The sequence below is a fragment of the Monoraphidium neglectum genome (assembly GCF_000611645.1).
Source record: "Monoraphidium neglectum strain SAG 48.87 unplaced genomic scaffold scaffold00387, whole genome shotgun sequence".
NCBI classification, from domain to species: Eukaryota; Viridiplantae; Chlorophyta; class Chlorophyceae; order Sphaeropleales; family Selenastraceae; genus Monoraphidium; species Monoraphidium neglectum.
This window is the reverse complement of record NW_014013241.1, coordinates 1-26,504: the sequence shown is the minus strand read 5'-3', so window position 1 is coordinate 26,504 and position 26,504 is coordinate 1. Positions and strand designations below refer to the sequence as shown.

General features: G+C 64.3%; 6 protein-coding genes across 6 annotated transcripts in view; 4 read left to right on the top strand and 2 right to left on the bottom strand.

Annotated features, from left to right (window-relative positions):
* Positions 1 to 933, top strand: part of MNEG_3171 (hypothetical protein) — a gene marked incomplete at both ends in the record, with an annotated part of 1,722 nt that extends 789 nt beyond the window's left edge. Inside the window, 3 exons of the mRNA XM_014048356.1 lie at positions 37 to 215; positions 456 to 523; positions 769 to 933. Coding sequence (XP_013903810.1) covers positions 37 to 215; positions 456 to 523; positions 769 to 933 — 412 coding nt within the window. The remainder of the gene's footprint in view (positions 1 to 36; positions 216 to 455; positions 524 to 768) is intronic.
* Positions 934 to 1,267: 334 nt separating this feature from the next.
* On the top strand, positions 1,268 to 3,297 carry MNEG_3170 (25-hydroxyvitamin D-1 alpha hydroxylase; the record flags this gene model as incomplete). Its single annotated transcript, XM_014048355.1, has 5 exons — positions 1,268 to 1,465; positions 1,732 to 1,800; positions 2,135 to 2,296; positions 2,630 to 2,712; positions 3,027 to 3,297. 5 exons carry the CDS (start codon positions 1,268 to 1,270, stop codon positions 3,295 to 3,297), a joined length of 783 nt encoding a protein of 260 aa, XP_013903809.1.
* A 1,577-nt stretch (positions 3,298 to 4,874) lies between these two features.
* On the bottom strand, positions 4,875 to 8,941 carry MNEG_3169 (hypothetical protein; the record flags this gene model as incomplete). Its single annotated transcript, XM_014048354.1, has 10 exons — positions 4,875 to 5,497; positions 5,769 to 5,880; positions 6,182 to 6,274; positions 6,659 to 6,826; positions 7,057 to 7,083; positions 7,280 to 7,448; positions 7,730 to 7,886; positions 8,174 to 8,219; positions 8,482 to 8,570; positions 8,848 to 8,941. The coding sequence occupies 10 exons, from the start codon at positions 8,939 to 8,941 to the stop codon at positions 4,875 to 4,877; spliced, it is 1,578 nt and encodes a 525-aa protein (XP_013903808.1).
* A 1,177-nt stretch (positions 8,942 to 10,118) lies between these two features.
* MNEG_3168 (tryptophan synthase beta chain) lies at positions 10,119 to 15,768 on the top strand (the record flags this gene model as incomplete). The annotated part of the gene is made up of 15 exons (XM_014048353.1): positions 10,119 to 10,198; positions 10,508 to 10,642; positions 10,996 to 11,112; positions 11,613 to 11,689; positions 11,970 to 12,058; positions 12,352 to 12,413; positions 12,867 to 12,981; positions 13,405 to 13,483; positions 13,675 to 13,727; positions 13,932 to 13,947; positions 14,132 to 14,278; positions 14,575 to 14,672; positions 14,907 to 15,061; positions 15,257 to 15,359; positions 15,706 to 15,768. The coding sequence occupies 15 exons, from the start codon at positions 10,119 to 10,121 to the stop codon at positions 15,766 to 15,768; spliced, it is 1,389 nt and encodes a 462-aa protein (XP_013903807.1).
* Positions 15,769 to 17,233: 1,465 nt separating this feature from the next.
* On the top strand, positions 17,234 to 19,510 carry MNEG_3167 (hypothetical protein; the record flags this gene model as incomplete). The annotated part of the gene is made up of 4 exons (XM_014048352.1): positions 17,234 to 17,830; positions 18,105 to 18,280; positions 18,593 to 19,144; positions 19,375 to 19,510. The coding sequence occupies 4 exons, from the start codon at positions 17,234 to 17,236 to the stop codon at positions 19,508 to 19,510; spliced, it is 1,461 nt and encodes a 486-aa protein (XP_013903806.1).
* Positions 19,511 to 21,206: 1,696 nt separating this feature from the next.
* MNEG_3166 (hypothetical protein) lies at positions 21,207 to 26,491 on the bottom strand (the record flags this gene model as incomplete). Its single annotated transcript, XM_014048351.1, has 13 exons — positions 21,207 to 21,242; positions 21,620 to 21,670; positions 21,947 to 22,117; positions 22,521 to 22,670; positions 23,145 to 23,565; positions 23,773 to 23,912; positions 24,175 to 24,312; positions 24,518 to 24,680; positions 24,810 to 24,900; positions 25,248 to 25,354; positions 25,495 to 25,652; positions 25,897 to 26,043; positions 26,273 to 26,491. The coding sequence occupies 13 exons, from the start codon at positions 26,489 to 26,491 to the stop codon at positions 21,207 to 21,209; spliced, it is 1,992 nt and encodes a 663-aa protein (XP_013903805.1).
* Positions 26,492 to 26,504: the final 13 nt, after the last annotated feature.

Below are 26,504 nucleotides of genomic sequence, written 5' to 3'. Positions count from 1 at the left end.
CACCCAAACCCCGCTCCCCACCACGCCGCGCCGCAGGCCGCTGCCGCCCCGGACGCGGCGCTCTTGGTGGGCGGAGCTGGATTTGTCGGCGCCGCACCTCAAAACGCAGTCCGAGATTCTGGCCGGCGGGCCAGCCGCCCGCGGGCGCTACATGCTGTTTGAGACGGCCCTCATCGGCGACGCCGATCAAGCGCGCGCTCTGCTTGGCTGCGAGGGTGAGCGCGCCGGGCCGCGTTGGCTTTGATTGGGGCAGGGCTGGAGGATGGAGTGTGGATGGAAGTGTTTAGACGGCAAAAGGCGCGCCGCTGCATGCCCGTACCTCGCACGCCAACTCCCCGGCTGCCATGGCCTGAGGACGGCCGCCCGAGGCCAGCCCAGACGAGGCGCAGCGCGGCAAGCATCTAGGCCCCACGCAAACGCCCGCCCCACCGTGTGCACTGTAACAATCACGCCAGGCGACGCGTGGACTGTGTCTGTGCCGCCGCACCTGGCCAAGATCCTGGGGTCAGAGTCGATGGGCGTCGTGGGGGAGCCCAAGCACATGCAGGCGCGGCCCACTGGGCGCCCCCAACCCCGGCAGGGCTTGAGCAGGCCCTGCTTCTTTGGGGCCAGAGGGCCGGCGCCCCGAATGCAGAGAGGGAGGCAGCGCCCACGCACGGCAGGGGATTGGAGCTGCCGTGCACGAACGCCGCATCGGCTTCCCGGCTGCCGCCCCGCTCCCTGCTCCAAGGTCGAACGCCGCCCGGCTCCCCTGCCCCTCACCCGCAGCTGCGCCGCCTGCTGTCGCCCGCGCTGAGCGCCGAGGCGGTGTCCTCCTACCTTCCAGAGATCCAGGATCTTGCGGAGAAGTACTGCGCCGCCTGGGCCGCGCGCGGCTGCGTGCCGGCGCTGCACGAGGAGCTCAAGCTGTTCACGTTTGAGGCACGTGCTTGAGCAGATTTGCGGTTCCACGGGGGCCCGCCCCGCATTTTTCTGACTAAAGATCACACTCAGCGTTTGGTCGTCTGCTTTTGCGCCTGCTTTTCGGCCCCGTGCGGCCTGCACTGCTGCCCTTGGACTGGATCACGCCCCACACACGCACGCCTCACCAAACGGCGCCGCCTGGGCACCTCGCGCGCGGCAGCAGGTCATTTGCCGGGTGGTGTGCGGCCTCGAATTCGCGCCGGGCGAGCTGGAGGAATGGTCGGCCCTCTACGGCACAGTGGCGCGCGGCATCGAGTTCCCCGTGCCGCTCGAGGCCCTCTGGTTCACGCCCTTCGGGAAAGCCATGCGCGCGCGTCGCGAAGTTGTCGCGCGCCTGCAGGCGAGGGTCGACGCGGAGCGCGCGCGGCTTGCGGCCGCGGGCGGCGGCGGGCGGCGGCGCGCGGCGGGCGGCATGCTGGCCGCCATGGTGGCGGCGAGGGACCCGGAGACGGGGCAGGGCTTGACCGACCAACAGCTGACTGACAACCTGCTGGGTCTCCTGGTGTGTTTTGGGGCCGGTTTAATCAGGGAAGGGGCAAATTGAAAACACAACGTGCACCACAGCGGGGCTAGCGCTGCTAGCGGCGCCCGCGGCAGCCGGCTTGACCAGCGCCGCCAAAAGCCTGCCTGCCTTCAGGCCGCCGACTGCTATCATCTGAGCCTGCGGGGGCGGCAGCACGGGCGGCAGAGTGTGTCCAGGGCACCTAGTTTCCAGCGTCACGACCCGCACGCCCCCCACAATCAAACGGGGCCGCGGGGCTGAAGCAGGTGGCGGGCCATGACACGACTGCGTCAACATTGTCAGTGGTCATGTTCTACCTGGACCAACACCCAGAGGTGCGCCGTCCAGAACGGATGCAGGTGCCGTCTGATTACCGGGTCAATTGCACCACTGCAGCACAGACCCGCGCCTGCCGAGCGGCGGGCGGGATGCTGTGCGCGACACGAGACAGAGCCACGGCAGTCAAAGGGGCACAGCGGTTGACCAAAGCAAGCATCAAACTGCTCGCGTCCTGCCAAGCGCGCTTGCAGCCGCTGACACGGGCACCACGCCATGGGTTGCAAAACTATGGTTGTCGCTGCGTGCTCTGCGGCTGAAAACTCCACGCTAATGCGCTGCTGGATTTTGCGTGTTGCACTCATCACCTGTGTTCCTTCCCCACCCACGAAGGCCTTGGCTGCGCTGCGTGAGGAGCAGGCCGCGGTGGTGGCGGCCCACGGCCCAGCCCTGACTCCAGCTGCGATGGACGCGATGGTGTGGGCGACGGCGGTGGTGCGAGAGGCGTGGCGGCTCAGGCCGGTGGTGCCAATCTCTGGGCGCCAGGCGCTCAAGGTGTGGGCGCTGCGCGTGCGTGTGCGTGTGCGTGTGTGTGTGTGTGTGTGTGTGTGCGTGTGTGTGCACGCGTGCATGCAGCGATGCTCACACATTTCTGCATGTATCAATGAAATGTTGTGCACGCATCGCGTGCGCATCGGATCCGTGCATCCGCATGCAATCCCCCCTGCCGGCAAGAGTCTCATCTTGTTTGCCATCGTCTAGCAACACCGCCGGCCCATGAGAAAGCCCTCACACCTGCTATGGCCCCCAGATGTCTGTCCAGCCCCGCTGCCCCACACCCTGCGCTCATCACCCAACTAACCTCACGCGACTGCCCCTGCCAAACAGGACGTGCGGGTGGGGGAGTATGTGCTGCCTGCCGGCCAACCTGCCTGGGTGGCGCTCGCACACATCCAGCGGAACGACCCCAGGTGGGTCAGCTCCACTCGTCTCCTGCAAAGCTCGCATGCGGCGCTGTCGCAGCTCGCAGCGCCGCGCGGTGCTGCAATCGCGCACGCTGGGCGTCGGCTCGAGTGCATTCTTGCTGGCCACATTACGACCCACACACGCCATGCCTATTATCCCCAGCGCTTTCTGGCCTCCCTCTGTCTGTCTGGTGCATCATGCGTGTCTCGCACCCCACTCACCTGCATTGCCTAGCACCTGGCGATCAAAGTGCTGAACCGTCTCAGCTGCTCGCCGCCATTGCGCCAGCGTCTGGTCCCCCTCGCGCGCACCCGTCCAGGTGGCGCGATGCAGCTGGCAATTATGATGCAGCCGCGTTCAACCCCGCCCGCTGGCTGACCCCGGAGGGGCAGCCGCAGGGCGCGCAGCTCGTGTTTGGCGCGGGCAAGCGCGGCTGCATAGGGGCGGCGCTGGCGACGGCTGAGTTACGGACCTTCCTCGCAGTGCTGGCCAGGAGCTACGCTTTCGAGTTGGACAAGGCCAGCCTGTCGTGGGCGGAGGCACCGTTCCCTGTGGCGCGCGCCGACTGCGCGAGCTTCTCCACGCTCTGACCTCTGTTGAGATTGGGGGCATGCGGGCGCCAGCCACCCGGCAAGGCGGGGGCGCACACCTGTCGAGGCTTACGCACACACGCCTGGCAGTTGAGCAAACTGCCAGGTAGTTAGCATGCAGGCACCGTTGTGTGCCAACCACACCCAGTGCGCGTGCGTGCGCAATACACCTGCATCAATGCATGTACTATCAATGCTTAATACTATAGATCATAGCTGCGAACAGTCAAGAGGCTCGACTTGTAACGCCACTTTGTGTTCCAAACCTAACCGGCTCCTTTTCACTCCTTCGCCACATGGGTATCAGCAGGGAGGCCTCCGCCTTACCGGCTCCTTGCAGACTCGTTGGCCCATAGATGAGGAGGAGCTTGAAGAGTGTCTTGGGAAACCCCCTGTTCTTGCAGTGCGTGCTTGTCATGCGCATGACTGCACGCACCATCGCACAATCAGCTGGACTGATTCTGAGATGAGCATGCACTTGTTTCATCTTTATGTTTTAGTTTCAAGTAAAAATCACATCCACACTTGGAGGCTAGCAAAATGACTTGCTACAATGTTTGAAGGCTGGTAGACACCCGTGTTGCGGAGAGCTGAGAGAGGCGACCCTCCAGCCAGGAGGCCATGCCACTTTCATCGCATGACGCGCGTCTCGTGGTGGGTGCAAGGGAGCCGCAGCTGCCGCCTAGTCGGCAAGATCGCATAACGGTGTGATAGACCAACCGGCTCCCCTGATCCTGCTTGGAAGCATGCAGGCGCGTACAGCTGCATGATTGGGCTGCAGCGTCAGCAACAGGCGGGCGGGTGGGAATGTTCCGATGTCATCCCTATTTCCAAATTCTCCCTCAAATGCCCAGATCCTGCCAGGGTGTTGAAGCTGCGTGCCCTGGCGCGTCCATTGTTACAGTCAGAAAATTCTAGTACACCCGTTGTCTGTACAGGCAAGCGGCATCGTCTGCACGGCCACACCCAGCCGTTGACTGCGGTGCAGGCAGCAGCATGATCTGAGCAAGTGCAAACCTGTCCGCTCCTTAGTGCAACGCCCCTCAGCACCTCACCCAACGCCTTGCACGTCTCCATGCGAGACGCCGCACCAGGAATGCGCACCAACAACCCCCGCATGCTCGCACACACAACCAAGCCGCCTGCCACAAAATTTGTGTATGTGCAAAATGGACAGTGCTTGCCAATCCCAGCACGGGCGTATTCGCAGCATGGGCTGCAGGGAGGTGCTGGCTGTCAGATCTGGAGTGCGTTTCCTAGCATCTGGGCAGTGTGACAGGGTTCGCCAGCCTTGGGACAGAAGCATGCGTCGTTCGGTCGGCGTGCGCCACGCGCCACAAGGCGCGCCAAACTGCCCGCCGAAAGCTGGCTGCAATTTGCAGACAGCGGGAACTGGGTGTGTGCGGGGCATGCTTGCTGGGACAAAAGGTCCCTCATGTCATGAGCCAGCAACCTCACCCTGGGCAGCTGCCGCTGCCAGCTTGTGTCTGGTTGGTTGATTGTGCTGCCCAGGTAGGGACGCCCGACCATCTTGATGAAGGATGGACATGCCATGCGTCCGTGACGACCCAGGCGCGTCAGTAGCTGGCCAGCAGACGACGGCCACCAGCGGTGGCCTTGGCCGCCGCCGTGGGCTTCGCGGCATCCGCAGCGCCGCCAGCTGCGGCGTCCTTACCGCTGGCCTTGCTGGCAGCAGCGCCACTGGCCGCTGGGGCCTTAGCAGTGTCAGCGGCAGCGCCGCCGGCCGCCGGAGCTTTGGCGGTGTCAGCAGCAGCGCCGTCAGCGGCCGCCTCCTTGTCGCTCGCCTTGGCATCAGCCTCGGCCGCAGGGGCGTCGTCGCTCGCGGAGGCGTTGCCGGCAGCGGCTGCGGCGACTTTGCTGCCCAGCAGGGTGGGGCTCGCGCACGCGGCCTGGGCCTTGCCCACCACCGCAGGGGACTTCTCAAAGTTGTCGTACACATACTCAGCCACGAGCCGCCCCAGGTCCTGGCCGTCGTAGTTGCTGCGGTTGAAGTGCAGCCCGGCGAACAGGCGGCTGTCCGCGGCCTCGTTGGCGGCGGCCTGCAGGGAGGTGTAGCTGCGGGGGCCGATGTCAGGGGCACCGTCGCTGATGATGGTGAACTTGGCGGCGTCCTTGCCCAGGAAGCGCTGGAGGACCGCGAGCGCCGAGCCGGACGCGCACTGGTGGCCGCTGGGGTACTCTGCGCGGCGCGGGACAGGCGGAAGGAGGAGTGAGGGTTCAGGGGTCGCCTGCTGGACCAGGTGGGCCGCGCGCAGCCTGCGGGGTGCGGCTATGTTTCCAGGCCGCAACGGTCCACGGGGCTTTAAGACTGCCCGCATTCCAGTGAAGTTGGGTTGGGCGGCCTCGGGCCATCTAAGGGAGCTTGGGGCCACACATGCACGCCCGCCACAGCCCTCTGCTGGTATCAAGTGCATATGGATGTCATCGGTCTGCATCGCGTGTATGCGCACCCGGGAAGTTGGGGTTGGCGAGGTTGGGCTGCCAGTCCTTGATGCCGGCGAAGCCCGGCCAGCCCTGGCGCACAGCGGTGGTGGGGCGCCAGAAATCAGTCCTGTACTTTACCTGCGAGCCGGGGGTCGGGGGGGGGGTAGGTGGGTGGGCTGGATTGGGAGTCTGCGGTTTTGCTCGGGTCATCTTGAAGCTGGCAGTGTCGCTCGCAACTCGTTCATCCGCCGGTTCCGCAGGCACAGCGATGCAACAACTGCATCGCAAAGGGCACTGCGACCCCAGAGGCCCAGGGCTTGTGACAGCCCAGCAACATGGTACTGGGTGTGTGGCCCAGGCTCCATCTTAATTTGCTGTGTGTGTGCCGTTGCGATAATGGGTTCAACCGCAAAACCGATGAGATTACACCCCAACCGACCTGCCAGCAAGCGATGTATCCGTCGTAGAACGCCGTCGTGATCTTGGCATGGATCAGGGCAGTCTCCTTGAGGGACAGAGTCACCGGCAGCACCTGGCAGGTGGAAGGGGGGGCGGGGTAGCGGGAGGTTGAGGGTCGGAGCGGCTAGTAGCACAGTTCCGTGGAGCGGTACGACTGGCGCAAGTGTTCTGCAAGGGCTTCTTGAATGAGGAGGTGTGCATGTGCAAGTTTGGCAATTTTTCCCTTCAAAAAAAATGGGGTCCCAAGTGCTGCTCGCGACGATGGGTCACAGGGCCTCCTGAGCAGGCACAGCGAGCCAAAATGCGCTTCAGTGCAGCAGGCGCCCTTTAGGAGCTGCCCGTTTGTTTGTCAATTTTTAATGTGCAGCAATGCAGCAAGGAGCCGTCTCAACCCGCCACCATCACGTTTAGCAGGTGACAACGCATCACAGCTTGGGCGGCAAGGCGCTGCACTCACGCGCTGCGCGATCTCCAGCCAGAGTCCCGAAACAGAGCTGGAGCCGCCACCCAGGCCAGCGCCCAGTGCCCAGAAAAAGGCGGTGTCGTTGTCGAACTTGGTGCGGCCCTTGGACACCCTCGCGCCCAGATCGACCACGGTCGCAAGCTCGGCGGGCTCCTTGGGGGGCTGTGTGCGCGGGTGGTAGGGCCGAGGGTGTGATGGGTTGCTAGGTGGTGCGCCAGTCAACTGCTGACTCAAGGAGAGGCAAGTCAGCCGGTCAAGGCCGGCCTCAATGGCCAGGCACGCATGATGGCAGGTCGTGTCTGGCCAGCGATTATGCATGGCAGCGCTGCACGCTGGGACGAATCCTGCGAGAGTTGCCTCGCAACATCAGAATGTCTTTCAGTTGTGCTCACCGAAAACACCTTGCCCTTAGCCGGGTCCTGTTGGGACCGTGCGTGCAAGGGGGGGGGGGGAGGAATGAGGGTTGGTGCTGCTGGGGTTGCAAAACAGCCATAGCCAAGAGCGCGCGACTGCGTATAAATTCACAACCAGCCACTAGCGAGCTGCACACCGAGGGTCCTGGTCCTGGTAGCAGCAGCACGCGCCGCGCACTGTGATGAGCAGCACACGCCGCACCTTGTTCTCGGTGAATGCGCGCAGCTTGTCCTTCGGCCAAACGAAAGGGATCGAATCCCCCAGCTGCGGCGCGAGCACAAACGTCTGGCCGGGCTGCAGCTGGTAGGCGTAAGGGGTGCCTGCGGGCTTGCTCTTGTAAGGCAGGTACTTTACGGCCGGGTCGTCCACCCTGGAGGGATGGGCGCGGGCGGCGCATGGTGGGGTCAGCTTAAGAGATTGCTCGATGCTTGCATCGTGGGCCGTAAAGCTGCTGGGCGACAACTTACAACCAAAAGGGGAGCCGGCCAGAGGCGCCGGCCATGTAGGGGCAGTTGCAAGGGTGGGATTGACAAACGCTGCAAGCATCCCTGCCGTGGCGAGCACTTGGCAACTCCCCCCACATTATGCAAGCCAGCACACACGGCTGGACGAAGCTCTGCGCCGCCACGTGCTGTGGTGAACCCCGCGCACCTCTCGATGATGAGGACCTGCGCGATCGGCGCTGCCACGGCGCGCGCCTTATCAAGGTCTGCCTGAGAGCGCCCGGCAACCTGGGCCTTCAGCAGCGCGTCAAACTTGGGCTGCAGCACGGGGAACCGGGTGGACAGCGTCGTGTGGGCGGCGTAGGCTGCGAGTGGGGGTGGGGGATGAGGGGGAGTAGAGCGCGGTTGAGAGAGACTCTGGAGCGTTGCATTCCCGTGTTGTGTTTGTTGTTTCCAGTCGGATCAGATGCTGGTGGCGAGGCACGCGCGACACCGAGCACACTGGCAAATCGGCGCGGCAAGCTCCTTTGCCTGCCGCTTGACGTGGCTCGCTGCCTCAAACCATGGGGCCGCAGGCCAGGTGGGGGTCGAGCAGCGGCACAAGAGGGCAATCCCAGAATGAAAGCCGAGCGGTCACAAGGTGGCTGCCCACCTGCCAGCAGATCCTCAGGGGCGCCGCCAGCCTCAAGGGCGCGGTACTGCGCAGCATCGCGGCGTTGGCATGGAGTGTGGCAGCAATGTTCAGGCACGTGGAGGTGTCAAGTGTGCAAACACCACCACCAGATGACGGGATCGTCGTCACCCGGGTGACACAGGTGTAGATGGTGATGCGCAGCGTGCGCACGGTGGCTGTGCAGGCCCGAGGGGGAGGTGAACGTGCTGCAATTGTTCAGAGGTGTTGCTTTTGCACCTTGAATCAAACCCCTTGACAATGTTTATCAGAGTCAGGTTGGTACTCACGATGGCCACACTGACAAACGCGTACTCCTGAATGGCCAGGGTGTTGGGCAGGCCCTGCACCCGCGCGACCTCACGAGTCGCGTTGACCCCTGCGAGGATTGTTTTGGGGGTAAAAAGCGGGTTTGCTCGTGTATGATGCATGGGGGGCTGGTGAAATGATGGGGAGGGGGGGTCTGGGCGGGAGTGACGGCATGGGGGTTGACACACCGCGCGGCGGCCGCCAGATGGATGGAGCCTGCCCAACCCGTTGCAGTTTGGTGTAACAGAACTCTGAGGCCAGTGAGGCAAGTTGGGGTGCAGCAGAGAGCTGCTGGCCCCACATGTGGTCCGCAAGACCCTCCCCCCCTCCCCGGGGGCCCCGCGCACATTGCGTGATGGTGTTGTTCAGCAGGGCATGGCTCTGGGGCACATAAGACAGCGCCACTACAAGCGCCAGTGCCAGCACGAGCGAACGCGCCATTGTTGCTGCCGGTGCTTCTCCGCGGGCTGTGGGGCGGACCGCCGCTGGAGGGATGCTGGGATGAGAGTCGAGCCTTGTGTGTCTGGCAGCTAGACCGACAGCGGTGGTGCCCAGCTGTACACAGTACGGAGCGTACAGTGAAATCCACGCAGCTCGTTCTGTACTTTGCAACAGTCAGGCGACGACGCTGTGCTTTCCAGGCGGCCGCGGCCTCCCGTCACGGCCGCGGTTACGATCGGGTGAGGCCTGGTTACACAGACCAGCAAGCTCGTTACGATCGATTATCACCACGGCATGGATGTGAATGCAAATGATAATGGAATACCAGGGTCTCACCGAAGAATTCCAAGACATCAGATGCTTGGCCGCCGGCGCAACCACTGCACTGCTCATCATTCGACGTGTACACCTGCTGAGGCACTGCCAATATGATAGGCAAAGATCCTGGTGTCCGGAACTTGTGCACTGAACAACATGGGCCAGGTGCACTCGGTTTGCATCATATTGTAAACTGGCTGTGGCAGCAGCACTTCGCATCATGGCGGGGCCTGGCAGGTCTGCAACAGGCACTCATGTTTGCATCGCTTGCTGTGTCTGTGGCCACGCCCAGCTGAGGTGCCTGCGTTCTCAGACCGCTGCTGCAGTGGCTCAATGCTGCAGTGGCTCAATGCTGCACGCAACGAGATTCACACCAACAGGGACAGGTCCCATAGCGCGTTGGTGAGAGTTTGCGCTGTGATTGACTTTTCCAGCGCAAACTTTGAGGCCCAACCGGTTCTTGAATAGGCAGACATCCAGCTCGACATGCAAATCGACAGTGCGCAATGGTGCATGGTCACCACTGGCGATGACTAATTACACGAGAGCGCATACCCGACATCTATGTTTACGCGAGCATTCGTTACGCAGCCTCTACCTTTCTTAGCACTCTCCGCTTGGCCTCTTGGCCGGGAGATCATCCCGCAGCCCGATCACAGCATTGATCTCCGACATATTTCAGACCGGTGAGCGTCCCTCACGAACAAAAGTGCACCGTTTATGCGCGAGCAGCTAATTGCATCTTGGCACGCCTAATGACTTGTAGGCGCCAACACCGTCGTCGCGGCCGCCTGCGACTCGCTGCCTCGGTGACATGCACTGCCCACTCGCTCTGCGTCCGCAGCCGCGACGTGTAGCCATGGCAACCACAGCCGGCGAGAGCAACTCGTCCCATTACACCAAAATCGGCCTGTCAGAGGATGAGATCCCCACCCAATGGTGGGTGGCCGCCCGTCCGTCCAGCGGGGCAGCCAGTGCGGTGGCATCGACAATTCGCTGCGGCCCTGGTTCAAAACCCCTTGCTGACCTGGCGTCCGCTGCTGCCCCAGCATTTCAAAGCAATATATTCAAAACCCAATATTGTCTGTGACCGCATCGAGCGACACCTTTGTCTGCGCCTCACACCTTATCAGCTGCCTCGCTGTGCCACCCCAGCTCCGCGCTTCGCACATGGATGCCTCCGCTCCGCAAGCCGCACCCCTTCCCCTTCGTCCCAACCAGCACAAACCCTATCGCTCCAACTCAAAGGTACAACATCGTGGCAGACCTGCCCAAGCCGCCGCCGCCCCCGCTGCACCCGAAGACCCTGCAGCCCATCACGGCCGATGACCTGGCGCCGCTGTTTCCCATGGAACTGATCCGGCAGGAGGTCAGCGCTGAGAGGTGAGAGGGTGGGGAGGGTGGGTTGTGCTTCAGCAGGGTGGGGAGGTGCACGAGTGTACAGGTGTTGGTTTGTGCACATGGAATGGTGGTGAGGTTGGGAGGGTGGGATGGTACGAGGGTGGGAGGGTGGGAAGGTGGGAAGGTGGGAAGGTGGGAGGGTGAGCTGGTTTGCGTGTGCCTGGTCTCTGCAGGCATGCATGTGTGTGCTTGTGTGCCCCAAGCCCACGTGTGCTTGGAGCGCCACGCCCGCAACTCTCCCCGATCATCTGGTGTCAAAACACCTCTTCACACCCGCCTTCAAGCCGCGTAGCTCTCATGCACGCCTCACAACACAACATCACGTGTTTTTGCAGGTACATCGACATACCCCCTGAGGTGAGGGAGATCTACCGGCTGTGGCGCCCCTCCCCTCTCTTCCGCGCCCGCCGCCTTGAGAAGCTGCTCGGCACGCCCGCGCGGATCTACTACAAGTGAGAGGGAGGGGGGCTGGCGTAACTGGCATGGTTGCAGGGGCTTTTATGTCAGCGTGGACCATGACATCGATGTCCTGATGACAGGAGTTGGGCGCGGCCCCCATCTGGCTGTGTCCTTGCGGGTCAGGAGGGGGTCGCAGGGGATTGGCGAGGGGTCAGGGGGTGTATACAAGCCGCCTGTAGCACCTGACCCCTACAGCAACAGGCGTCCAGGGCTTGGAACACATTGCACAATCGTGGGGGCTTTGATGTCGGCGATAGCCTGCACGCACTCCGTTTGTGTAGCAAAGTCGGCGGCGCTCTCATGCTGTGCTGCTTCCAGCAATCCCCGCATGCGCTCCTGGGGCTGTTACTTGGCAAGCAGACCCCGGTGCCGCCGCAAACGCCGGCCTGCCACCTTTTCAAACCTCTGCTGCTCGCGCAACCCTCGCGCGTGCTCGCACCCGCTGACGGCCTGCGCTCCCCCCTCCCTTCGACCACCACCCCCAACAATCCAGGTACGAGGGCGTGAGCCCCGCGGGCAGCCACAAGCCCAACACTGCAGTGCCCCAGGCCTACTACAACAAGGCAGAGGGTGGGCGCACACAGTGACAAACGCTTTTGACCTTCACACCCCAGCGTACCCCACTTGCACGCTTGCGTCTTTCTCGACATGCCAACGACAGTAAACCAGGCCCCCTGCGTGCACGGCGTATGGGGCGGGCGGGCTTCCTCACATCACGACACGATTGTAATTGTCCTGCCCTGGTCAGGGACAATGCTCGATTGTAACCTTTACATGCGTCCCGACCACCAGGCTCCCCGCGAGCAGCAAAGTCACCTGGCGGTAACCCCGACCGCCCCCCAACCCCTAGGTGTTAAGAAGCTAACCACCGAGACGGGCGCCGGCCAGTGGGGCTCCGCCCTGGCCTTTGCCACCAGCCTGCTCGGAATGGACTGTGAGGTGATAGGGCCCAGGGTAGAGGCCCGCCACACGTCGCCGGCGGCGTCCGTGTCGCATAGTTATATATACGTACGCTGCCCACGCACGCATCTGCATACACCTACCTGTGCCCGCAGCGGATCAGCCGGTTTGATTCCTCAAATGAGCGACATTCCTGTCTATGTCAGCCAGCTGCTCGATTTGTCTACCAACGTGCGTCTGCTGCACACACTCTGCGCTTCGGCCGTCCCAACCCTTGCGCCGATCAACCCCAGCCAAAAATCCGGCGTCCCCCATCCCTGTGTCGCGCGCAGGTGTGGCAGGTGCGCGCATCGTATGACGCCAAGCCGCACAGGAAGACGATGATGGAGCTCTGGTGAGGCAGGGGGGGTGGGGGGCTGCGGGGGTGGATTTGGGGTGATTGCCGTGGCCAGGGTCACGATCGGTTCCGGGTATGGAAATGGCGTTGGGGGTGCGGATTTAGATGGGGATTTGCAGGGGGTTAAATTTGATCGGTTGGGATGGGGATGGGGAAGGAAGGGAGCGAGGGAGCGAGGGAGCGAGGGAGCGAGGCCGTCCCGATGGGCTGTAGGGTGCACATGAGGGTTCTGTTGGCATGCCCACGCATGTGCAGGGATGTCGGTAGGCGGCGTCGTCGACCGACAGCCTGCACATCTAATAGGAAAGCCGCGAAGCACCAAGCATAACAAGATCACCACCCTTCGCTGCTTCTCAACACCCTGCTTGCCATCCCCCCGGGCACATGTCACACCTGCTTGGTTCTGCCGCCCCTCGCCTCACTCCCGCCCTCCGCACCACCGTGCCCCAGGGGTGCGACGGTGCACCCCAGCCCCTCCCCCCTGACGCAGTCGGGGCGTGCCGTCCTGAAGGAGACTCCTGACACCCCTGGGTCCCTGGGCATTGCCATCAGTGAGGCGGTTGAGGTGGGCTTCGGAATTTGTTTGAAGGTTCGGGTTCAGGGGGTGTGGCCAGGGGTGTGTTGCGTCGATATGGCAGAGAGGGGTGGGTGAGTGTGGGGTGGGGTGGGATCTGGTGCGGACGCCGTGTGGTGGGTGTTTGGGTGTGTGGGTGAGTGGCTGTATGGGTGTGTGGGTGTGTGAGTGTGTGGGCTTATCATAGAAATCCACGCACCGTTTGGGGTCAAGCGTGTATCTATGTTTGTGGGAGGGGAGGGAGAAGGGGGAGCGAGCATTTCAACGCACGTCGCTGTCGTGCCTTGGGTTGGCAACGCTTGCCGGCTGCACACATGCAAGTATACATGCAGGAGAGGGTCGAAAAGAACATGGGGCTGCTCAAACTCATCAAATTGTGCGCTTGTGCTTGATCGATATACCCCCTCTCCCCAGGTGGCCGCCGCAGACCCTGACGCCCGCTACGCCCTGGGGTCAGTGCTCAACCACGTACTGCTGCACCAGACCGTCATCGGTGGGCCGACCCCGCCGCCGCGTCCGCGCGCGCACCCGCCGCCCCTCACCACCCGTAATCTGCAGCTACGGCTGTTGGCACGTTTTCACGCGAGCCCAGCACTGCCGGCCAGCCGCATGCGCCTGTCCCCGCGCATTCGCGGCCGCGCGCTTGCTGTCCAATTCGCATGTTTTGCCTGAACACCACTGCAGGGGAGGAGGCCCTGAAGCAGCTGGCCAAGGTCGGGGAGACTCCCGATATTGTGGTGAGCGCGCGGCGCCTTGGCGGTGGCAGGGCAGGGCCCGGCTGTAGCGCAGCGCTCAGACCACGGTGCCGCAAGGACCAAGGCCGTTGCTGTGTATCTGCAAGTTTGGCGCGAGAGGTGCACGATCCACTCACACACACGACACGCAAATAACGCTCCTCTTGCCTGCGACTCTTCTGCTGCATTCAAACCTCCTATCCGCAGATCGGCTGCACCGGCGGTGAGCATGGCCTTGGCACACTGACCCCCTGCGCTGTGTTCGTGAGCGGCAAGCAATTTCCAGGACATGGCCTTTGCGCGCCCTTGCACACCAAACCACTGCCGCCTCCCATCTACCCCTCCAAACCCGCCACTCCCGCACCCAAACCAACCCCTTGCGTGACGCTCTCGACCGTGCCAACCAGGCGGCAGCAACTTTGCGGGCCTGGCGTTCCCAATTTTGAGGGAGAAGATGGCCGGCCGCATGAGCCCCCGCGTGCTGGCCGTCGAGCCGGCGGCCTGCCCCTCCCTGACAAAGGGAAAGTATGTCTATGACTACGGCGACACCGCGGGTGAGCAGCGGGTGACAAGTGCTTGCTCCGAGGTTGCTACGACTGCTTGGCAGGGATGATCTGGCTGAGCTGGAAGATGGGCGGAAGTTGAGTCGAGCAGAGAGATGTTGCTGCCAAGCCAGGGCGCAGGGGCGCCCTGTGTGGTGTGTGGCGTGTTGGCAGATGCACAAGTCCAGCCATCGGCGCGCCCACAGCATTCAAGCAGTGCCTTTTGCTGCAGCGCTGATCCGCACAAGATTTTCGCCGAAAGTTCATGTTCCCGTGCCTCTCCGTTCCCCCTCCTCAACACCCTCCAGGCCTGACCCCGCTGGTGAAGATGCACACCCTGGGCCACTCATTTGTGCCAGACCCCATCCACGCCGGCGGCCTGCGCTACCATGGCATGGCGCCGCTGGTCAGTACAGGGTCGTTGGCCCAAACCTCGGCTCCCCTCTATGGCTGCCTGCACCCTGTGCCCAAACTGCCCCTGCAACCTGTCCCTGGGTCAAAACCTGCCCTGCAGCCTGCACCCGATTTCGAGCACAAACCACGCATCCGCACGCACGGGGAGAAGCGACCAAACCAGCTGCCCCTGAAAGCGCACTCCCTCTGCTGAACCCGCCTTATCCGCCCTTCTCGCGACCGCCAGATCAGCCACGTGTACGACCTCGGCCTGATCGACGCCATCGCCATCCCACAGAAGGAGTGCTTCGACGCCGCGACCGCCTTCCTCAGGAGTGAGGGCATTCTGCCGGCGCCGGAGCCGACGCACGCGCTGGCGGCGACCATCCGCGAGGCGAAGAAGTGGGTGGCTTAACTTGCTTGGTTCCTGCCGGTTGTCATCCACTGGAAGTTCTGGGTGATTTGTTGATGCCAGGGTTGAAAATCGCAAGTCTGGGTGCCGTCAGGTTTGACCGATGCGTGCAGGGACAAGAGCCGTCATGCGACGAAACCCGGGCCAGAGCTGTCGCGTGTGTGTCTGCTGCCTGCGCAACGCAGGTGCATTGAGACGGGCGAGTCCAAGGTGATCCTCACGACGCTGTGCGGCCATGGGCACTTTGACATGTCCAGCTACGAGAAGTTCCTGAGCGGTAGCCTGGAGGTGGGCAGCTGGGCGCTCGCTCATTGCGGGGGCCGTGGGAGTGATCAGGGCGTGATGCCGACAGCTCGCCTCCCTGGCCTGGTATTGATGGATGGTTTTCATTTCACGTATCACATCGTGCCTCGGTCGCCTATTCAAGGAAACGCATGCCAGTCTGCGGCCATGCGCCGTCCCATGGCGCGGTGAAGGCCGGCCTTCACCACCATGAGATCGCCGAGGGTCACCTTGGCCCCCTTAGCGCAACATTCTCCTACCCCCCTGGGTGCCCTCCCCCCCGAGTCCTTCCCCCTCGTTTCCCTTTCACCACCCACAATGTCACCCCTGATGGCCCGCAACGTCACCCCAGGACCTGGATTACCCCGAGGACAAGGTGGCAGCCGCGCTCGCAGACCTGCCCAAGATTGAGTGATTGATGATGTCATCAACATCCCACAGGACCGGCTGGGCACGATGGCGGCTGGACATTATCTGGGCTCTCGTGCTTCGCTCGTACCTGAGGTTTGGGGCCAGGGCTGCAGACCTGCACTCCTTTGTTGTCTGCTGAGCCGTTAGCAGGCAACTGCTCAACGTGCCATTGCAATTTCGCGCCCTCGCCGTCCTGCCATGCATGTATTTACATTACCATGTCCTGCGTCACCCTGTGGTGGGGGGCGCGTCACAAGAAGGGGTTGACTATTAAACATCACTGAGCATTTTCGCTTCTTGTATTACATCATGGATGTATGGAGGCCCCAACAACAAGCAGCTGCCTCCGCTGATCCGTTGGGGCAGGCGACCCCCTCGTCTCCCCCCCCCCCCCGGGCGGGGCCCTCGCTCACTCGCCGTCGAGTGTCCCTGTACACCCCTGATGTTGGAGGTGAATTTATACTTTGGAGTTATCAACCACAATGGCTGATGAACCTGGATGCATCCTGCTTTGGCAGGTGGTCCGGGCGCACACATTGAATATGAAACGCAACCACTGGCAATGGGGGCCGAGGACGAGGTGGCAGCTGTCACGGAAGTTGAGAGGCCCGGGCTTGCGGGTGGCGAGAACGCCGAGCAGCCCTTCAGCAGGCGATTCGTGAAACGGGCGACCCAGCAGCCTGGGCGGCCTGGGTGGTCTGGCATGCGTGCAAGTACGCGACGCAACCTTGTGGCTGCCGCAGGGCTCTGATGCTGTGTGGAAGCTGGCACAGCAGTCTGCTCGTCTGGGCGGCGCGATGCACCAATCGGCTTCTGGAATGATGTGTGCCACACAGCGAGCCCCTCTATGCCAGCTGACGGCATGCCAGCTGCCTTGTATGGTGGTGTGTACGTGTGCGTGTGGGGGGAGGGTCAACAGGGGGGGCCTGAGCGAGGGATGACGGTGGGGGAATGATGGCATGCGGCCCGAGCACCATGCCGCACAAGCGCAACATTTTCAAAACTATAGCAAACCTGTTTGCACTGGAGAAGCACGGCGGGGCCGCACCAGTGCGGCCATTACCTGAGCCGTCTGGCTCTGGCAATCTTGATCCTCGCGCAGCTGCCAGCTCACCCGACGCCAGACATCGCCGCACAACTTGCAGCCATCTAACGGGTGCATACGCATTGTGTACGGCGTATTCGTACCTTTTCAAGCAATACTGTCATACATCGAGATCTCAAGCAGTTTGAACGCGCATCACAACACAGGACCGCGCGTATGACGACACGCCTAACGTGTGTTTAGAGTCTGAATAACAAGGAATGGCCAGTGCCTTGCTGTACCACGAGCTATGTGGCGAAGAAGCCTTTGGGGCACAGGTGCTCGCTGGCGACTGCTTGGCGCTCTTCGCGCTGCTGCGGCCCATGCTCCCACTGCGCAGCAGACGCGCCATTGACCGGCACAGCTGGGCTCACCACCTCCACAAATGCACGCCTCACAGCCGTTTGATGACCCTTATGCCAAGTGCTGCGGCGCTTCCCAGCAGCAGCAGGAGCAGCCGGAGCAGCAGCACCGGCAGCAGGAGTTGCATCGGCAGCGGCAAGGCAGCAGCGGCAGCCTGCCCCCAGAGACGCCTCCGTCCTTCCCCGCCCCAGCCGCCTCGCCATTCCAGCAGCAGCAGCTGTCCAATGCCCACGCCGCCTCCAGCGGCCGCGGTTCCCTGGGCCCTTTCGACAGCAGTTTCTCCCCGACCGCCCCCGGCGCTCACGAGCCGTTCGCCACGCGCGCCAACGCGGCAGAGTGCATGGCGTTCTTGCAGTCCGGCCTCGACGCCGCTGGCGCGCGCACGCGGCTGCCGGACGCCCTTTCTGCGGCGTCCGACCCGGCCGGCGCGCTCCCGGCCGCGCTCAACGCGGCGCACGAGCTCCTTGCGCTGCTGCGGCGCTCGGACGAGCTGCGGCGCGCGCAGGAGGAGGCGGCGGGACGGCTGCGGTCAGAGGCGCGCGCGGCGGGCCACGCGGCGGAGCAAATGCGGGGGCGGAGCGAGCAGCGGGACCAAGAGGCCGCCGGCCTCAAAATCAAGGTGTTTGCAGCGGGGTGTTGCGTCACCGCCCCGCTTCACTTCACTGTGACCTCCGCGGCACTTCGTCCCCCCGCTCCATATAACCCTTAAATCAACAAATTCGAAGATGCAATTTGTTTACAAATGCAGTGCCGTGCGCGGATTACAGCATGTGCGTCAGCACACCGCAGGGCGCGTGCTGGCTGCAATGCCATCCACGGCGCAGCTGCGCCCCCGCGCCCGTGCCACGCGGCGAACCCACGTCCCCCCGCTCCCGGGCCCCTTGTCCCCGCAGCTGCGGCAGCTGGAGGCGTGGTATCGTTCTGAGGTGGCGCGCCTGGGCGCCGAGCGCGACGACCTTGCGCGCCGCGGCGCCGCGCTGGAGCAGCGGCACGCGCAGTTTGGTCACGAGCTGCGGCGGCGGGACGGGGAGGTGGAGAAGCTGCAGGGGCGAGTGCGGGCGCTGCTCAGGTGTGGGCGGCCTGGATGCAGGGTGCCTTGTTTGAAAGCAGAGTGCCTTGTTGAAAGGTAGAGCGTTTCTTTTCGAGGCAGAGTGTTTTGTATGGAGTCAGAGTGTGGCAGCCTGAGGGCGGCCTGCACTCTGGTGGGGGGGGGGGGCGCTTTCGCGCACGGCTGGCCGCCATGTCGCCGGCGCGGCTGGGCGTTTGCGTGAGCGTGCGTGCAGCGTAGCAGGCCAAGGCAGTTGGGGGTTTTGCCGAGAGTGGGGACGCAGTGGGGGGAGGCGCGCTATGACCGTCCTTGCTGCGGCTGCCGTCCTCACAGGGCGCCAGCTGACATGCGGCTGAGCTCGTCAAGCGACCTTGACCAGACACCGTCGCCGCCGCTACAGCAGCAGCAGCCACCATCGGACCCTCAGCGGCGGCCACAGCAGCGGCGCGCGACCGACGTCAGCGGCGGCGGCACGCCGGGCGGCCTGCACGCGTCGCCGCCGCACGCGGCCGCACGCGCCCGCCGCGGCAGTGCCGACGCCGCCGGCGGCGCCCGCATCCTAGCTCCGGGCGCGCCTCAGCGGCGGCTCACGACTGGCGGTTTGGGGGCGGGGTCCGCCGGAGGCCCGACGCCGGCCGCAGCCGCAGGGGTTGATCCGTTGCCGGCCGCGGCGCCGGGCCTGGCCGGCGCAACATGGCACGAGGTGCGCGCCAAGCTAGCCGAGCTACAGGTGAGGGCGCAGCGCGTCAAGGTGCAGTGCGGCGCGCCCTCTGGCGCCGACGGCTGGGACGGCGGCGCGGCGCACGTCGGCAGCGCGGGGCTGTTCTCGCCGCAGGCGAGCACGCCCCATGAGCGGCTGCTGGTGGCGAAGCTCATGGAGGCCAGGTGGGGGCGGATGCAGGGGGCGGTCGCGGTGGCGTTGTGTGTTTTGTGTGTGTGTATGTGTATGTGTGTGTGTGTTGTTTGTGTGTGTGTGTGTGTGTGTGCATGTGTACATTTAGGTGCTTGCGCTCGGCCGTAAGGCTAGCAGACACAGTCTTGGAGTGCATGTGTAGTGTCGGGACAACATGCATATCGTTTCGCGGTGGGTGGACCTGCTGCGTGCACCCCGTCAGCTCACCCGCCCGCCCCGTCGCCGCACCCTCGGCCTCGCGCAGCCAAATCATGGCGGAGCAGGAGCATACCTTGAAGGTCGCCATCGCAGCACTGGCTCCCGCAGCCGCGGGCGGCCGGCTGGGGGGCGGCGCTTGAAGGCGGCGCGCCGACGCCAGCAGCGGGGCAGGACGCGGGCGCGGCCTTGGGGCGTATGTAGCTACAGGAGGCTGCGCACGCGTTCTACAACGCAGGCGGGGCGGGTTCGGTTGGGTCGAATGGAACGAAGAACAGGCAGGCAGGGAGGGGTGTAGCGGGCAGGCTGCCAGGCAAGTTGGTAGAATAGGGGTGACCCAGGTGGGAGCAAGCAGCCCGCTTGTGCCCTCGGAGCTGCCGTCGCTTATCCCCCCGCAATCAGGCCAGTATGTCGATGTGCATACAACAAAGCTACCCTGAGTCTTTTTTGAGTCAGACTGCTGGCGTGCTTTTGGCTCTTGTTGGGCTGGCAAACATCGTATGCACACAAACTGTTACAAGCTCGGCGCCACGGCTCCAGGCTTTTGGCTTGGACAGCGTCCAAAGGCGCTTGATGTCAACCGGCAGGCGCATGGTGACACATGGCCCTGGCAGCAGCGCCCGCAGGGGACAGGCGCTGATTGCGCGGCATCACTCAGTTGAAGCCCAAGTTGTGACTGCGGGCAGAGGGAGCTGATCGCCGCGCGTCAGCGATCCTGAAGGGAATGCTGTCGCGGAAGCACCCAGCCCTTCGCCGCGCCTGCGCCCCCGCAAGTCGCGGCGGCGCCCCAGCCGGGCACGAACGGTCGCCAGCAAAGGAGGCGCACCGAGAGACGCGGCAGCCACGGCGCCACACCAACAAAGGGTCAGCGGGAGCGGCGGCAGCCAGCGATGATGGTGTGTTTTGCAAGGGTGCGTGCATCGGATTCTTCGGTGCCCCTTCACAGCGGATGATTTTGACAGTACAGGGCCAGAAGGTGCGGCCCACGCTCAAGGTGCTTTGCGATGCCGCGCCCCTTGCTGGACTGGGGAGCCCCGCGCTGCATCGGTCTCAGCAGCACGCTGCGGCACGTGCCCCCGCAGCGCTGCTCGCGTCCGTGGGCGCCTGGCCGCGAATGATATGAGCCGCTACGCCCTCGCAATGCACGGTGTTGTTGATGGTGTTGTGTGGTGTTTGCTTGGCCGGCCGCGCGGCCTGTGTGCCCGCTCACAGCTATCGGTGCAGAGGATAATCATACATGGCGCGACAACGTTGTCACGCGCGGGTGGTGTGCACAAGGCGGCGGGGGCAAGCGCCGCGTAAGGACACGGGTAGATGCTGGCTGACAGGCGCCAGAACATTTTAAGCCGCAAGGCGCGGCGGGCGCGGTGCCATCAGTAAGTCAAAGGTGATCTACATGGCACCTCAGGACGCGCGACAGGCCGCCTCGCCGCCACCACCTCTAAAGCCGCCCTGCCTCAGCAAGCTGTCACTATTGTCCGCCCTGTCATGGCAGGCCACTTGCGTCTCCCCGAGCCTAGCAACCCCCCGGGCCGCGCAGGCGCGCCGGCTCGCCTGGGTGCGCCGCAGGCAACCCAGGGCAGGCAGCGCGCAGTGGCGCGAAATAGCCTAGCCCTTGTCTTGTCGATGCCCGGGCATCGAAAGACTGGGAAGCTGCGGGGCTGGAAAGAACCGCCCGGCGTGGTAGCAGCGGGCGCACGCCGCCGCACCTTCGAGTGCCGCGGCGTCCGCTCGAGCGCGGTTGAACCTATAGGGTCGTACTCCAGGGCGCGCAGGTTGTAAGGCTTCCTGACGGTGGAGAGCCGTTGCCATGCTGACGTGGGGAGGGGTGATGAGGTGTCAGCGGCCTTCCCAGATGCCAAGCTTCTTCAACTCCTGGGGTGTGATGCAGGCAAGAGTGGGTGTGTATTTGTGTGTGTGTGTGTGTGTGGTGTGTGTGTGTGTGCATGTGTGTGTGTGGGGGGGTGTAAGGGGGGGATGAGAGGATCGACGCGGTGCATGGCACCTTCACAGCGTGGTTGGTGCGGGCGGTTGCTGGCAAAGCGCGACGTGGCCTGTCCAGGTGCGCCGGTGGCGTGTGCGGCTGTGGGGCGCCATGACAGTATCGTCGAGCTCGCAGGGGGGGCAAGGAGGTTTCAAAAGCGACATGCGCGCGCGCACGCAAACACACACACACACACACACACACACACACACACACGTGTGCAACCCCACACACATACGTGCACGCACGAACACACGTGAGTGCGCACCTGCTGGAACTCAAGAGCTGCGTCTGCGCTGAGTTTGGAGGTGTACTCTTGCTGTGGCACAAACAACGGGCGCGGGCACAGCACGAAGGGGACGTGTTGGCCGTTGTGCCGCAGGGGCCTAAGAGGAGTGGGGCAACATCACGCACGAACGACCCGTCGCCCGCCCTCGCCGCAGATCCAAGGGCACCAAACACGCACCCCTCTTCCTCTGGCTGGCACTGCCTGATGGGCCGTCCTGCAAATGCCAACCCAACCCGTATTACTCGCGCGCCCCCACCAAACTGCCTGCGCCGTGCGACGAGGGCAGAAAGGGGGGGGGTTGCCCACCTCGAAGGCCACCCTGAAGCCCTCGTACTCGTTGATGCTGCCGCCCAGCGCCTCCACATACGCCACGTCCTCCCCGGTCGCCAGTGCCGCCAGGTCCCAGCGGCCGTCGGTGCCCGCCACGCGGCCCTCGAGCTGCCGCGCCTCGGCGAACGCGTGGCGGGGCCCGATGACCTGTCGTTGTTGGGCGGCAGGGCGCGCGTTTGGTCGCATTTTGAAGGGGGGCCCAGGGTGAGGGGCGCTGAGCCTCAAAACACTTGGGGGCCTCAACAGGCTGCTGATCAGGCTGCCACATCTATCCCAAGGCGTGCTCATTGGGAGCCACAACCGCAACCCACCCGACCCCTTGTGCTGGATGAGCCCGTCCCAGTACATTCGCACCCTCACACACATGCAAACACGTGAACGACACACTTGTGCACACATACAAGACAACAATACACTACCACAAAGAGGCACACAAGCACACACACACACACACACACGCGCGCATGCGCGCACACACACGCACACACATAAATACACACACACACACTCTTACGCACACGCACATACAGCCGACTCATCACCACCCCACCTGCATGAGGCTGGCGGCCATGTACTCGGGGCAGCCCATCACGGCCTCCCTGCTCATCACCAGCGTCTCCAGCAGGAACGCCACCCGCCGCTCCAGCTCCAGCGGCTTCTCAGACAGGATGGCGGGGCAGCGCGTCGCCAGGGACACGACCTGGGGGGGAAGGCGGGGGGCGTTCGGGTGACAAGGCGCGTGAGGTGGCGCTTGGGAAGGCGCGGACGCGAGGAGGCGGGGGGGATAGGGATGAGGGCGCTGCCGCCTGGCCGGCAGGACCCGGTAAGTGCACAAGCACTGGATCATATTGCTATAAAACGAGCTCATCATGGTCATGTCATATTCATCAGGTGCACGGTCGTCGTGCGGCATTTGGGCAGCGACCAGCTGAGGCTCCGATGGAGGCACGGGCGCAGCGCATTCATTAGTCAGATCGCCCCACCCAGAGCCTCCCAAACCAAACCCCACTCCAGACACGAGAATGAGCGTGTCCTTCAAAACAACATGCACACACACGCGCGCGCATCAATTGGCTCCGACAGCACATGGATCAACACGCCTGATCCACAACAGATCACACGGCACAAAGCAGAGCTGCGCCTGGAGCCACACGCGTGCACAGCCGCGCCGCACCTGTGACCCGGTGAACCCGAGCTCCTTCAAACACGCCAGGGCCTCCTGCGGCGCGCCCTTTTGGAACAGGAACCCGGCGTGGCCCCTGGCCAGCATCGCCCTCACGCCCGCCGCGTCGATCCCCGCCTCCCCAAGAGCAGCCAGGCGGGCCGCAATCGCCGCGCGCGCCTCGTCGCGCAGCAGGTGCGGCGCCGCAAGCAGCACCTCGCCGCACTGCAGCGCGCTGCAGCCGAGGGACTTGAGGTGATCTACGAAGGGCTTGATCTGGGAGTCCAAGGATGACGTCAGCACCTCGGGACGCAGGCAGACCAGCTGCTGAAGCTGGTTTGGCGAGAGGCCGAGGGACATCAGGTATGTTGCCGTGGGCTGCAGGTCCGCCGCCGGGTCCCGCAGCAGCACGGCCGGGCAGGCGCAGCCGACCCTGCGGGCGGGTGAGGGGCGTGGTCTGCGTCACGCGCCAAGGGCGGGGCGCGAAGATGCGGCAGCCGGCCGGGCGGCCTTGAGACAAAGCATGGCGCCGATCCAACTGTGGTGGCCACCGGGCCCCGAGAGAGGCTTGCGGCGCCCCCGAGCAGCCATGCAGGGGCAGGGCTTGTCATGATGACCCCATTTTTGACCGACCGCCCACCTGCTCCAGAGGAAGTCTGGCTTGACCCCCAGGGACCGCAGCCACGCGACCACCTGGCTGGCCTGGTGCAGCGTGCCCTGGGTGAACAGCTCCACCGGCGCGGTCAGCAGGAACGCCATCACGTCGCGCTGGCCGACACCCTGGCCAGGGGCAATGATGTGTGGGGGTGGGGTGGGGGTCGGCGGGCGCAGGGGGCCCGCGGGCCCGGAAAGCACCAGGAGGGGTGCAATCAGGGTGCTGCTGCCCGGCCGCCAGAAACCAGCAGCAGGGCTGCTGCAGTGGCATCTCAACCGCCCCCGCAGCGTACAGAAAACGCGGCCGCCTAGCAGCCCCCTGCCAAGCCGCCGCCGGCGCAGTGTCTTAAGGATTTGCACAGCAGCGGGTGTGCTCCCAGCGCCCCACCTGGGCTCCCAAGTAGTCGAGCCACCGCTGCAGGCTGGTGGGGTGGGCCAGGAGGTCGGGGCGCTTGGTGAGGACGTAGTACGCGTCCTGAGGGCTCTCGTCCATCGCAGACTTGAGGCTGCGCACCGCCGGCTTCACCTGCCGTCGCGGGGGCGTGCGGGATGGGGTTGGTGGCGGCATGCGGGTCAACAGGTGCGTCGGCGGCTGTGCCGGCGCCGCAGCCGCGGCTCCGGCAGCACTCAGGCCGCCGCGAGCGCAAAGGTGTCACACCGAGGCGAGCGCAGCAGATCATGGTCATAGCAGATGCACAGCTGCTTGCGGCCCCGGGGAGGGGGGATCGCACCTGCGTGTCAACGTCGAACTGCTGCAGCCGCGGCGTCTGCAGCGCAAACAGCATGACCGTGTGCGGCCAGATCCCCAGCTCGGAGCTGATCGCGCGCTCCGCGCCGCTGGGCACGTAGGACGCCTGGTGCTGCGCCCAGCCGCCGTCCAGGGACTGCAGCAGCCTGCGAGTGCGCACCCGCCGCGCGCGTCGGCGGCACATCGACAGACGCAACCGTGCTCTCCGAGAAAGGGGGGGCCTGGGAGCGCCACGCAACTGCAGCTGTTTCACGCGCTCTGCGCGATCGGCGCACCTGGCCCTCTCACGGGGGTCCTGCGTTCTCCGCAACTCCTCCAAGGGGTTGCTGGGGCCGCCCTCCGGCGAGTTGGCGTATCGCGCTGGCGCTGCACGCCGGGTGCCATGTCGCCGAGCAGGCGTGCCCGCCGGGGTCCCCAGGCGGGCTCGCCGTGAAGATGCGTCTACCGCGCTACGTGTTGTGTTAAAGCCCTGCAACCGCATGGGGCCCGCACTGCTGTTGATTGATGACGCGGGAGAGTTTGTGATCGGCTCTGTACACTATGATTGAGCATCCAAGTGAAATGCGTTTGCTCAAACTTTGTTCCCTTGGCTGAACGGCCACGACAACAAACCAGATCAGCAAAAAACTCCGGGCCCGCTCACGTGCTAGTTGCCTGTGCGACGCCCACGAGGTGCTTAGACACTGCGAAAGTCTGACATATTACCACCGCACCACCTGTGTCCGGCCACTTGGCATGCATAGTGATGTCAGCGGCCAACCCCAACTCGCCCGTCCGCAGCATCGCCTTTGGGTCAGCCCCCACCCCTGCCTCCACCCAGCTGCAGACGAGCCCATTCGTGCCGGACACTTACATTTTGCATCCGTGCGACTCGCTGTCCATATACCAGGTGCGCATGTGCGCACCTGGTATCTGGACGGCAATGGGATCCGTCCACCCATGCAGCTGCACCACAATCACAACACGTTGGTGTCCAGCTGCGCCGACCGCAGCCCCAGCCGCCGCAGGTCCGAGCCGCTGCCGTTGGTGATGGCGCGCAGCTTCTCCACCTGCGCCGCGCTGGGGGCCTCCACCAGGCCCCGCTCGTGGTAGAAGTGCAGCAGGTGGGCCACCTCGATCTGAGGGGCAGCAGCAGGGTGGGGGGCATGCGGTTGCACTTTTTGAATTTCATTTGCATGCGCAAGGTTGGAGGCCGCTGCCAAATCAGTGTTGCACAGGATACGACACCAGATGGGAGAATCGGCGTAGGGGCAGCCACCTTCGCGGCGCGCCGCCAGCTGCGCCGCACTGGTGCCGGTGAGTATCGGGGCCACAAGGCGGCCAGACAAACCAGGTCAAACCCCACGAGTGACGACGACTCACCGGCGAGAAGCGCGGCATCTCGTACTGCAGCACGCTCTTCCGCAGCGGGATCTGCGTGTCCAGGGGCACACCCCCCGTGGCGCTCGTCGCCGCCACCACGCGCGCGCGCCCCAGGTTGCGCCAGTTCAGCAGCCGCATGCTCGACGCCTGCGGGCCGGCCGTGTGCGGAGGCAGCGCAGGGCAGGGCGCGCATCCAGTGTCAGTCGCCCCGCCGGCTGCAGCACCTGCCGGATCGCCCGCAGTCGAGCCCCTGAACTGCCGCCTGGAGGCGTCGCAGGCGCCCTCACCGCTGCGGCGCGCCACACGCAGCACACCCCAGCATTACCCAGCAACCCAAACAGCCAGCCATCCACGCGGAACCAGCACATCGGCGCACCAGATTCAGCTCAGACACCTCCAGCTGGCGCCTGCGCAGGTAGGGCGCCCCGCTTGGCGCCGTCTCGAAAGCCGTCTCTCCGTAATCGGTGGGCCTGTAGAGGGCGCCGTAATTGTCAACCGCAAACAGGACCGCTGGGGCGCTCTCGGCAGCGCGGTCGGGGGACGCCGCCGCTGCCACAAGCTCCCGGATGAGCGAGAGGCAGCAGCCGACGGCCATGCGGGCCTGGGAG